A 13,465-nucleotide genomic window follows, 5' to 3' on the forward strand; every position below is an offset into this window, starting at 1 on the left:
GTATCTATTGGTATCAAAATTCCGTTTTTTAGAGTTTCGGTTACCATTGAGCCGGGTCGCTCCTTACTTACAGTTCGTTACCAAGAACTGTTTGATAGATTGAGATCACTACCAAGACAGCCTAAGTTACGTAAGACAAACTAATCACAAAAGGATTAAGCAAAACTTACCGAGGTATTTCCCAGTAGATAGTTTCTATACTAAGATGTCTAACATGATGGAGAGTCTTTAAATAAAAGTCATTCTTCAACTTTCCAAGAGCTCTTATAGAATTACCCATCTCAGGAACTCTCAGTATTAAATCGTAAGTTGTTCTGTACTTGTCCAGGAGGGATGCCATATTACCCAACACCAGTATCTCCCAAACTTCTTGGAAAGCAGCCTACAGGAAAAGGACTTAATTTAGTAAAATCGTTAAAACTAAACTATGTAGAAGATCCCATACTTTTTGCACTTGATAAACATTTCCCTTTTAAAGTTTTGATTCTCAAAAAAATTGAAAGGATCCCGGAGTGGAGGATATTAGGCGTCAAAGACGCGAAATTTTAGATAAAAACTTCTTTTGACGATTCACCCATCATAGATATCTTAAAAAGAAATATCCTTTTCAGGTATATAACATAAAAGCGGTTGAAAGCACGACTACCACCTATTTCTAAAGGTCACGATTGGAAGGCAAGTCCACGGGGGAGGGAGGGGTAGACCCCTCCTTCTCTATCCTTTTGGTAATCTCCTACTTCTTTGCCCAGCAAGCAACAGAAAAAAATAAATAAATATGAGGAGCTAGCAGCAATCATGTTATCTAACAATCACACAATAAACACGATTTGACCATGATTTAAACACGATTGACATAATTTGGCCAAGAGCTGCTAGCCATTCTTCAAACATGGGAAGAAATGTCATTTACGTCACAAGAGAACAAAACAATTTTGAGCTGATATCAACAATACTGGAAAATGTAAAAAGAGCCACAGATAGAACCTTACTTCTAGAATCACCTGGTAATGGGGTTGTAGTACAAGATTTGAAGTATTTGTCTTTTATACAGTCCTTCTAAAATCATCATAAGACTTTTAGGGCGGATCTGATCTATAATGAGGTTCGTCATAAAGATAAAAAAATATGGCACGAAACAAGTATTGGATTACATCTAGCTGAAAGGAAAGAACCACAGAAGTCTACAGTATGTTTGAGAAGTCTATTTGAAACAGCGGTATAACTTTATGCAGTTACTATTGCAAAGAGATCGCGACAGTGATGAGTTCTCAACAGTTTGTCTTTTCTGATATTTACTTTAATTTAGCCTTGATTAATCCCCTCTCCCTCCCAAGTTGAAGTATCAAAGTTACCCAAGTTAACATAGCCTATTAGAAGACGAAATATTTTGTTCCTTTTTTATATAAAAATTCTCACCTGGCCTCCTCCCAACGTCCTTTCATTTCAAACCTTTGAAACAAAATTCAACTTCAAATTGTACCTAAACTTAATTCTATTTTGCGCATTATCATTTATTTAAATTATAACAATATCCTTTGAGCTGAAATCCTCCGTTTCTTCAAGTTTCATGAAACCCAGGCCGCTATGCCTCAATACCCTAATCTCTGGCTATATTTTCTTTTAAAGTTCATGCAGGACTAACACAAAAGCGTTCATATACAATTATTGTCAAGCTAAGAATTGTGCCTTATGCACTGTTCACATGTACGTGACTGACCAGATATCTACGTTCATACAGCTCTAATTCAAACATAAAATATAAGTAGAGATGGGGGTGCTACTCCCACCGGGGCTCCTTATATGGGCATAGAATACTGACGGGGCACCATATAAGGGCATAGCCTCACTAGAGAGAATGATTGCGTAATCGGTCAATGACCTCTTTCTCCAGGTGTGCTTTTGGCACGCTCTCAACGAATGTTATGATCCAGAAATAGTATTTGTTGTTGTTTCCGAGGCAAATGCCAAGGTCAATGTTGTTGTTGTTTCCGAGCCAACTTTCTTTTCTGGTCAGTCTAGATTTGGCAGTCAGAGTGAAAGGATTGAAAAATGAATAAATTTGAGAAAGAGAGAATTAGATCAAATCTAGTGTTTACGGAAAAACATTTGATTTTGGATGATGATTTTCTCGCCATTTGGAATAATCCCCATTGGACTATTGTATGAAGCTTTTAAAATGTGATTCAAATGCTTATACTCAATTTATTGATATCTTGATCACGACACGTCAGAATGATATCGTAGATATACTTTCATTGCCAATGTAGATGGCTCCTCCTTCGAAAGAGGCAACGTCACAGAGTTACTCCTCTCCCCTTTCCTACACTTTGAATTTATGGGGCGAAGAGGATCAGTTTCGTTTTAGCTGTGAGAGAGTTAACATCGGAAACCAAAATGTTCTATATATGCCCATTGTGCATGTACACCCTTGGCAGTTGGACTCAATGTGAGAATTGTACAATTATTAATGAATATAATGAAAAGCGTAAATTATGTAATCCTTGCAAATTACATAGAGGCTATGCAGTACAAATTAAAGGATGTAATTCATGTCTTGAGGAGGTGTGTGACTCTCACCCTAGCGGGCACCTCTGCTCCAATTGTCACAATGATAAATGCGATCAGTGGGGGAATACATATCCCGCTATGATTGGAAACAATCCTAAGCGCGATTTTAGTTTATTTCTACGAGATTGGTATCGTCGTGGATTTAAATTATTCTGGGAAGAGGAATCTGGTCTACGATTCAACTGTTGGGGTAACAAGACAATCTGGTTTCTACGTCATCGCTGTGATGACACTGCATACTATGACTATAAACCAAGCGATTTTTATTTGGCAGTTACCGAATGTGATTCACCACTTGAAAACACTGTATGGGATATTGCTTCAAATAGACAGATTGAAACTCGTGAATTTCATAATATGAATGCAAATAGTATCATTGACTATACAAAGAGAAATGACAAGAGTGAAGTTACATTATACTGTAGAAAATGTGATCCTGACTTTGCAGTCAATCTAGATCAATATATAGTGAATCCAAATGATTTACCAGAATTAGTGGTTCACGACAGTTACATATACACCGATGAAGAAATCTAAAAGTGTAGATTTAAAGACATTGTTATATATATACATTTTATTAATAGACAAATCCACAAACATTTTTTAAGCACTTTATTCTTAGGGCACTGAAATCAATATTAAATACACTTGTAAGTATATTTTCCACTAGAAAGTCGTTCAGACGTGGATTGTCACCATAAATGTGGAGAAACTGCTTGTAAGTATAGCCACGACATCGGAACACAAAATAGAGTAGCGCATGGAAGCCACAGCTTTTAGTCGTTAGATCCTGCACCGTCTTTTGATTTTGAATAACAGTTTTGTTACTGCTCTAAATATAGTTGCTGATGTGAGGTGTGTAGAATGTATAGGGTAGACCAAGAGGATCGAAAAATTCGATATTCTTCACTGTTTGATAGATGCACAGCCAATGACCCGTCAGCACAGTCGACGGACTGCTATTAACAATAATCAAGGTATTGTTCGCGCTTTGAATTTTTCCAAGATAGTCTGCGGGTAGACAATAAGATTTGTACTGGGACATGTAGGGATCCATATTAAATACACTGATTATTTGACTGGTGTTCATGGCGCCAAGTCTAGTAAAACACTGCCTTCTAGAGTGATTTCCCAATAGGTTTCATATTGATTTAGTGAGATCAGGGCAATACTCTCAGACAGTGGGTTGGCAAATTTACACTCTAAACGCACAGTCCCCGTAAATACTATACTCATATTCTTTGCGCCAGACAAATCCAATACAATGATACCATGTGTTTTAGCAAACATATCTTCAGTTATCCCATTTTCTAATAGTTGCGAATCATGATCTAGGGTTTGCATGGTCAACTCGTACAATGTTCTATAGGATTTATCAAAAGATAGATTCTAGAGTGGGATACCGTTTACTTTACACACAAGAGATGAAAGTCCAAACATCTCGAATTTATGTGGGCATTCAGTCCATGATCCTATTGCACTGGCGCTCTTTACAAATGCCAAAGCCAATTTCGAGGGGATTTCGCCACTGATAAAGGATGAATCGGTGAAGGTGCGTGATCCCATGGCAATATGACGTTGATTGGTGATTGTATGAGGAACAAGTAGTTTAATATTATTTCCATTGGCTCTCAATGTTTCCACGGCCAAAGCAACAGAACTCATAATCTGTTATTTGCGTACATGAAGTATTGCTGAGGTCAGGGAGAGACTTACATCGGGGTTTGCGGCAAGTTCCTTTCTCAATATGAAATTGGATGGTGCAAGCGTCAATTTTATATCCACTTTAACATTGGGCGGCAGCCATTGGGGTATATTAAATATTTCATGATATATTTTTCCAACTAGATGTAATTCACTAGTTGTAGCATTTTTAAGCGCATCTGTACTATTAATATTAGTAATATATTCATATCCATTGGAGGTGCCTCTCAATTCCTTGTATGACTTGGGTGTCATCAACATGAATTGGATATAGCTTGCATAGTTGGAGAGATTGTTGCTTGTGCTCACCAGCGTGCCATTGATGTAGACACTAATTTGACGAAATAAATTATGTAGTATACAATTTTCATAGGATATCCCATCAGCTCGAACTGGCATTGTCTTGTCGGATTTCCGCACTTTCATTTGTAAATCTATAAATGTGGACGATAAATCCATAAAGTAGTCTTCATTGGAATAAATTTGAAAGTGGATATTATCGGAGAGGGGTTGTAGTGGATAGAATTGTTCATAGTATCCATGCTTGAAACTCACATCAACATTTTCGGCATTGAATAGATTCAATGAGGCGGTGATTGAAGGTTGAGAATCCTTATGTGGTAGGTAGGACATCTTAAGAGAAGAAATCAAGTTTCGATCTAACAATTTTCTTCCTGGGCCTTCTGGTTACACTACGTGTCGGCTTTTTCCTTCTTTTCTTTGACAAAAGGGATGTATTTCGTTTCCGTCCTGAGTAGAGACTGATGAGTGATACACTGTTTCTTAACCTTTTTAAACCTTTACCATTCTGCTTTAATTTCTCGCCAAGGGTTCGCGCACTAGACCTAAGATTTTCCGTAGCACTTTTTTTAAAATCCTTGCCAGAAACCCAACCGTATACTCTACAGGATAGAAAGTCTGTCGCAGCCGGTACAAGATATATTCTAGCCAGTGGTAGTGAAGAGCGAAACAGCTTAGCAAAACAGCTGCCAAGACCGTAGCCAGACATTGACGAGCGACCCTTGTAATAGTCCATTCCATTGTCCCTGTTGTCTTGGGCCAAGAGTATTAACATAGAAGTCAATATCAGGACAAGTGAATACCAATTTTCTATTAGACATTTTACTGTTGAAGGATGGGTCGAAAATGACATGTAGTCACAGCCAAACCTTTTGAAATTTCTATTGGATCACCCAATTTAGTTCTTAATGTAAACTGACAGAGTTCCAAATAGGAAGTGTTTACTGGAATATACTGAAGATGCTTTATAAAGTAGTGATGAATATGTTCTTGATTGGTTTTTCGTTCGAGAACTCGTAGGAGGGGAACATTTGAATTACCAACCCGAGATGTTTCCACAAATGAGGCGTAGAGAAATATACAAGTGTCTGTGGAGAAGGCAGGCGGGTAGTCAGCAAAAATGAAATTAGAGTTTCCGGCACTTTTACCATTGATTATATTGAGCTTAAAGCCAAGAACATCCTTTAGGTTATCATTGAGAATAACCTTTTCATTGGCAATAGGTGACTAATGTAGATCTTGCCCTCCTCCTTTGAATAGTTGAAATGAAAAGCTCGCTTTTTACGAGCGGAAATTCTTTTATTAATAGAACCACATAAATCATTCATACAGGTGAGTTCCTCGTATGGTAATTCAATGTATGGATAATCCATTCAATTGATTTTTTGAATTTTTTCTTGATCACCTTGTGGTGGTGGCCAATCATAGTGTCTAATTTTTATTTCATATTTACGATCTTTTCTCAGGATGTCAAGTATTTTTGAGAATAGAGTCGACAAGAGCCACTTCATACTTTCCGTCAAATTTGGTGGTGGGGGAGAGTTTTGTCCAAAAATCACTTGTTCTATTCAAGTCATTGTAGACAGGATCAGAAACATTGGACATGAAAGTCACATAGAAATCATTAGGCATTGTTAATATCTTCAGCACTGACCCCAAGAATCGAAATCTGAGTTGTATCCTAGCCAGCGAACAAGTAACTATCTCTTGCCGCTACGAGAGCGTCTCTTTGATATCTTTTCAATTTGATAAATTTCACTAGTGTTTCTAACTTTTTGCAGTTCATATTCCTAAAAACCGCCGAGAATTTCTTTATCTTTGGTGTCTCGCAGTCGATAAGTCGTGGGTTCGGTGTCTAGGATTTTGGACACTTTAAAAAGTTCAGTGCTCCATAAATAATTCCCCTTTTCAAAAATATTGGTGTTTCTATTAATTCGAAAACTATCACCAACATTGAATTTCTTCTTATTTTTCTTCTCATTGCCATTGGAGCATTGCTTTAGAAAAGCATCAAATGCATTCTCACCGTAGTGAACATCCCGAGGACTAGAGTTGGACAATGATCGATGGGGTCGATGATCGTATATCTGCATGATTTTATCTAAATCGTGAATAAAATCAGATGTATTTTTCAATGTGCAATATCTTGAAATTAATAGACGAATCGTTCTTATTAATCGTTCGACCAATGCAGCCTTTATCGGACTGTGACTATGATAGAGTGTCGTATTATATTTCAAAAGAACCTTTTGCACATGAGGGTTAACAAATTCACTACCACGATCTAATTGAATTTTTTTATACGAATCCTGTTCAAGAATACTTTCAATGGCTCTTGCAACTTCAACACCTCTCTTTGACCGCAGTGGAAAGGCATAGGCATAGCGACTAAAGATACTGATTGCCACTAGAATATATTTGTAGGGGGCATTGTGACGCCATTGAACTGCGTCTAAAGTTAAAAGATCCATTTGTATTATATGCAGAGGGAAAAAGGCTTTAGTTTGTCGATATTGTTTACTGCGAAGTCTATTATTTCGATGTAATGTTTAACATGATTAATTTTCTAGACACTATTTTGCATTTTTAAATATGTCATTGGAGACTTTAGAAATCGTTTTGGGAGAACTTCAACTCCACACTTCGTCAATATTTTCACAGATACCTTTCAGAACTTCATCCATTTTGAACCTTAACACGTTGTGTAATGTCCACTCCCCTTTTGCACACTGGAGGGCGAATCAATTCGTCTTCGCTTTTGACTAGCAACCACAGGTGTTGTAAAATCAGTGGTGCTAGTATTTTCAAATATTGAATCTTCTTCTTTTTTAAATGGCGTTGTTGGAGGACTATATTCTCTTAGTTTCTTTAGAATTTGCTTATTGCCAATAAGACTTTTGGGAAAGTTTGATACACTTAGAAAGGTGTATAGATTATCGTCAAAGGATAAGAGTCCTTTACGATTCGTTACCATATCACAAATTAAATCAACTAGATTATAACTTTTTCCCTGAATTAAAATTCGCTTCCCTGTGCTCTCGACTTGAACTTGATCACCAGTTTCCAACATGAGATAAGATAATACTCTTTTAATCTGTTCTCGATAGGACAATGGCAATTGGTTTCCGATTTTCGATACAATCGAATTCAATTCCTTCTCCTTTGATTGTACAGAATCTTGAGATGTTTCTTGTTTAGAAGGATCGGCGACGGCGGGTCTCTCACGATAAGGTCTATGTTTATCCACACATCACAATGCATCTTGAAGTAAAAGCAGTTTTTTATCATCGGCAATATTCTCATCATTAATGAATTTGTTTAGATTGTCTTCAAAATGTTCGACGGGCGAGAGGACAAGTTCAAATGGCGTCAATTTATAGGGTTTTGCCATTCTCTAGAGAAAACTGTTTACAAGTCCTGCGATTATTGGTAGTAAAAGTGTGAAAAAGCTACCGCCTGCTTGAAGGAGCCGTTTTATTTTAAAATTTTTTACCATGTTTTTTCAAACCAATGCGCGTACAATGGAAAGATTTTTCTTTTTATTTTGTATAAAACCATATTGCAATTGAACATTGCCCTCAGTTAAATTTAAACAAGGTTCAGATATTAAATTAATGAAATCATTGTCGACACCATGTTTGAGTATGGCCTTCCTAAGCAATGGTTTTGAAGTGCTTAAAACGGAAAACAGATGTCTATTTTCGTGTATTTTCTTCGGTGTCATGATACCGACTAATAGCCTTTTTTAGTATTCACCGGAAGATATACTGTAATTTTATTGTCGAAAATGTCGGTGACTACACGAAGATCCTCGGGCGTGCTCTGATTAAGATCCAATAAAATGTAACCTTATGGCTTGCTAGTGGCTTGAGTGTACGCCGACAACAGAAATTTTGGGGCGCCGGGGTATATCTGCTTATTGAGAGTTATGAGCGAGCTAGAATCACGAACGACTCGATAGATAATATAGATAGTACAATTCAAAGCAAGGGTTCGCATACATTTGCTCTGATGAAACAGATTGTGTAGGACCAGAGTAACGGAAATGTGTTCATGATGGGAGCGAACGGTGAACAATTGTAGCATTTCCTGTGAGAACTGTTCAATGGATTCAGCCAAATCGTCAATAATCAACCACGAGTTCGATTCAATACTATAGAAAGCATCAAGTCCTTGTATGAATTGTATTGATTCGGACGTTGCAAGTGCTTTTATTTTGTCATAAGACTCCTGCCAAATACTATAGCACTAGTCGATTTTTTTCAGTTTTTCCATAAACATTTTATCCCAATTTTGAATTATTCCAGCTAAAAGTGTTGTTTTCAGCGACATTGAAGTTCCACAAAGAAACGATCTGAATGGTGTTTTAAATTGATACATGTTGTTGACAACAGTCGGACTATGACTAACTGTATATCATACGTGTCCAATGAATAAGTAGTAATTTTCCCATAGACCTATCTATTCAAGAACAACAAAAACAAAATTTCATGACAACATTTATTACAACAACATGACACTTGGTCGACATGAACACTCTATTTGTTCAACATGAACAATGATAACACTTTTTGTACAATATAAATAAAAACACTTTTGTCCATCTACAGCACTTTTCTGTACAACACTTTTCTGTACAACACTTTATGTACAATAAAAACACTTTTTGTCCATAATCAACAACACTTTTCTGTACAACACTTTTTGTCAACTTAAACACTTTTCTATACAACACTTTTTGTACAACAGAAAATACACACACTTGGAAATTGCTAGTAGCACAGTTGAACTTGATTACGGTGAATTTAAAGGTGGGATCCCCCCTCCCCCCGGGGACCGCGGGGCCGAAGGCCGGCCGGCCGCGGGCGGCCCCCTCCCCTGGGCGGCCGCGGGAAGGGACCCCCCCTCCCTCCCCCCGGGAGCGGCGGTGGAAAAACAATAGTTGTCGTCACTGCGATAGGTTAGGTGCGGTTGGGTTAGATGAGGTTGAGTTAAGGTAGTGAAGGGTTGAGTGGTTAGTCAGATTAGGTTAATTTATCCAGACCAAGTTGATTGCGATAGTCAATGCATTCAACTCGATCTGAAATACGGTAGTGGCCGTGGGGTAGGACAGTCACACCATTCTCGAGCACATAGACCTTGTCGGATATACACGACATTGCATTCTTTTCAACTCTCACAGTATAATTTCTATACTGTAGAGAGCGAATTGCAAGCACTTGTGCTCTTGGCACTAGGCTACTTTCTACACAGTCTCTGCACACGCTCATGTTGAAATTGCTCTTTACAAAATGTGTAGGCACCCCTTTACACGCCTTCTTTTCTTCCCCACTATGAGTTTCCACGCAATAAACTTTGGGGCCCGGGAACACCCCCCTGGATATCAAATCACTCCCCGTCTCTGATTTTAATTTTAATAGTTGGTTGGGGGCTTGACGTTTCACCAGCTCGGGGTAGAGAGATGGATTCCAGTTGGTGAAATCCATCCGCGAGCTGATGTGCACCCCATTTTGCAAATCACCCAATAAATCTTCAGTTTTTACTTTTAGCAGTAGAGAATCTGTATCCCCATAGTAAACTTGAACCTCCCCCTCCCGTGGCCATTACACCTTGCACACATTGTAAAAGAACGACAACATGAGCTTTTTTGAAATTTCAAGTACTGAACTACCTCCTGCGATATTCTTGTTCAGTGCTACGTTTCGCTTTTTCCTGTGTAGAAGAACCACGCCGGCCTCTATGCTCATGAATGATGTAAAATTAGGGTCGGCAATAATTCGTGCACACTCTAGAGGGTCAGTTACGACGTCGCAGCGAGATCTATTACGTACGCTTTCACACATTTTGCCAAAAGCTGAATTTAGAATGAGCGTGTACAAGTCCGTCTACACCATGGAGCGTGTCCTAAAGCATTTAGCAAAACAAGTGTCGATAAACGTTTTTAAATCAGGATACTGTTTAAATTGAAAGACACGAGGTAGTGGGGTGACCTTGAAGCAGTTTTTTACCATCAAGCGCACAAGCATGTGGCGAACAACAATATTATCTTTATGATCCAAATCAGCAATTAGTTTTTGTTTAGAGGGAGTCCAATGCATCCTCATATCCTCAACCAATGATCGATTGTAGGGGCTCAGCGAGTCCCTGGTCACTGGTCGATTGATACCGGGAAAAACAAAATCTTTGACTGCGTTATGAAGGGCCAGTGGAATGTGGCAATCAATGTAAAAGAACCCTCCTTGCGATCCATTATCGTTGATGGTTGTACGGTTAGGGACATTGCATGGAGTCTCAATTCATCTATAATTGCGACATGGTACAGAGTAGGGGGATCGCTCCAAGGGGGGTTACAAACTCGCAACAAAGAACTCTTCAGTTCACTTCACGCCGATACGGGTTCTGATCGGATCGGTTAACAAGACCCGTTCCCTAAGGAAAACTTACCCTCCCCGCATTGAAAACTCTACAGAAAGGTGTTGATCTACATCAGTGATTAGGCCTATTTCCTCCCTGCTAATTTTTAAAATTAAATCCATTACTAAATGTGGTGTAGAAAAATAATATCCTATATCTAGTCCAAACTCTGAATAGATCTGGTCTGTATTCTTACAGACTATATCCAACAGAGTTAGAACGTCACTGGCCAAGTACAGTCTACAATAATCTTATTGTAGCCCACACCTTCTTGGCAAACTCATACTCCTCGGCTGTGCATTCACTGTTGGTCAGTGAATTGTGAAAAGCTTCAATTGGAGGTAGTTTCTCCTCGCTTAAGCGAGCGCCAGAACAGTAATAATCATATGCATATACACCTTTGCTGGTTAATAAGTCATACATTTCACTGTCTGGAAAGTGCGGTTTAAGCAAGGGAAAGCTATCAAAATTGTCGCTTTTCGGCACTTGAATTAGTTGACTTAAGGATTTTAGGAAAAAACTAAAATAATCTAAAAACATAATTTTATTCCAGCACGTACGCTCATTATACACTAACTGCCATTTCAGTTCGAGAAGCAATAGCTTCTCGGCCGATTTGGGAATGATGTTATAGATAAATGAATTATTTACCCATGGAGTGTATACTCCCCCTTCCTCCCTGTGCATACGTGCCAGAGCCGGTAAAATAAATTTTAAGTCATAGTTAGAATTATGGATAAAAACTGGGATAAAAAACTGCTGGCTAACATTTAAATTACACGATTGATGCGCGATCCCCCTAAAAGTACTACCCCCAGATGATATTTCCTGCCACAAGTGGTCATGGTCACTGACTTTCCCCCTCCCCCCTCTTTTCCCTTTAGTCCCCTTATCCTCCTCTTCAAACTCCCCCTTACAAACCCAACATATTTTTTGATTTTTAATCGCGAGACGATCCTCTGCAGACAGCACCATTGGATAATTGATATTTTTCAAATGAGAAATAACAGCATTAGCCGTGTCAATCAGTTTAGTCAATGCCTTGACCATGCACTCATCTCCCTCATCCAATGTTTCTACTATTTCTAACAACCGCATGGTGTTAGAATTATCTCTTTGCGCATGTGCATAAGACACTGCAATGGCCTGGTGTTCTTTGATTCGGTTTGGATATTGTGGGTCATTCACCTCCACCAGCTTAGCTTCGCAGTCCAAAGATATTTTGTTGCATTGGAGAAGGGTATTTTGAAAATTTTTAAAACGTAGAATGGCCCTATCCCCTGAAACCGTTTTTATTGTCTGATAACCATGCCGTCTACAATGCTTCACATAATCCCGTAGTTTCATATCACTACGAAATTGTGACAGACATGTTGGACAGTAGAAACGGGTCCCCTTATGCTTACCAACCCCCAGAACTCTACTAATGTCAGTGATCGGGTTAAAATGGCCAATTGCACTCGGTTGACTAGGCGGTGTATAAAGCAACCAAACCCAGTCTTTAACCAAATCAACTGACGGGCCCCTTACAGGGAAAACCACCCCCTTCTTTTTAGAACGAGCTCCATCTTTAAATTCTGTTTCGTATTGTACCACAGTAACGCCGATATTTAAATGGGCATTGGCCCTTTCAAAAATGTCAATAGATCTTAGTGTTACTGGGTATTTTCCTTCTAAGCAAGAAAAATTTACAATTGGGAAATCGGGCCCTTCCTTCCCATGTATAGCCCAGTGATCTAAATTCGTCTTGGTAGCGTCATCTGCTAGAGGCTGAAAGGCCGATATGAGGAAAGCATACTTGAAACACTTTTGATCTGTTTCAAAACAGATCTTCTGGACCCCACGACAACCTACTAGATCTGGATTATAATTTAAAACTGTACCCTTATCCCTATGCCCCCCTCTTAAAATAAAATCTTTCTTAATTTTACAAATATTTACACTTAAATTTTCAATAAATAAAACTACTGAGCCACTCCCATTTTCATTATAGTTCTCGAGATGCGCAATAATTTGCCCTACCCACTCACTAAAAACACCCTCAAAATTTTCTAAATTTGGATAAATTACACGCATCTCGGAATGTATAAAATGATAGTAAACCTCACTTTTCCCTTCATTCAAATAAAAAACCTTTAAAACAATAGAAACCTTAATTGAATCCCGACCCCCCCACAATTGAATCTGGTTCTACAAACGTGCACGACTTTTGTATACAAATTCATGCACAATGTCTATTGGATCAGAAACAAATTTTTCCCCCATACGGGGATTAAATGTGTCCCCCATCGTTGCCGTGACAACAACTATATTATTCAAAATTATATTGGACAGCTGAAAGTCTGGGAGAGTTGTACCCCCACCCCCAAGTTGTTCAACAATATTAGGACTATGCTCCACTTCAGTTGTTCGAAGTGGAGTCGTTATTGTATCGGATGTTGGTTGGTTACCTGTTAATTCCCGGGTAAAATAGTCTAAA

At 38.5% G+C, this 13,465-nt stretch overlaps 1 protein-coding gene across 2 annotated transcripts in view; it reads right to left on the bottom strand.

Moving 5' to 3' along the window:
- LOC148949884 (tRNA (guanosine(18)-2'-O)-methyltransferase TARBP1) overlaps window positions 1-13,465 on the bottom strand; it is a 187,192-nt gene that overhangs the window by 55,109 nt on the left and 118,618 nt on the right. For both annotated transcript variants that reach the window (XM_089091980.1, XM_089091981.1), the window contains exon 6: window positions 171-382. In XM_089091980.1, coding sequence (XP_088948106.1) covers window positions 171-382 — 212 coding nt within the window. The remainder of the gene's footprint in view (window positions 1-170; window positions 383-13,465) is intronic.

The sequence above is a fragment of the Artemia sp. Qi Xiang Cuo genome, chromosome 7 (assembly GCF_049724085.1).
Source record: "Artemia sp. Qi Xiang Cuo chromosome 7, ASM4972408v1, whole genome shotgun sequence".
Taxonomy (NCBI): Eukaryota; Metazoa; Arthropoda; class Branchiopoda; order Anostraca; family Artemiidae; genus Artemia; species Artemia sp. Qi Xiang Cuo.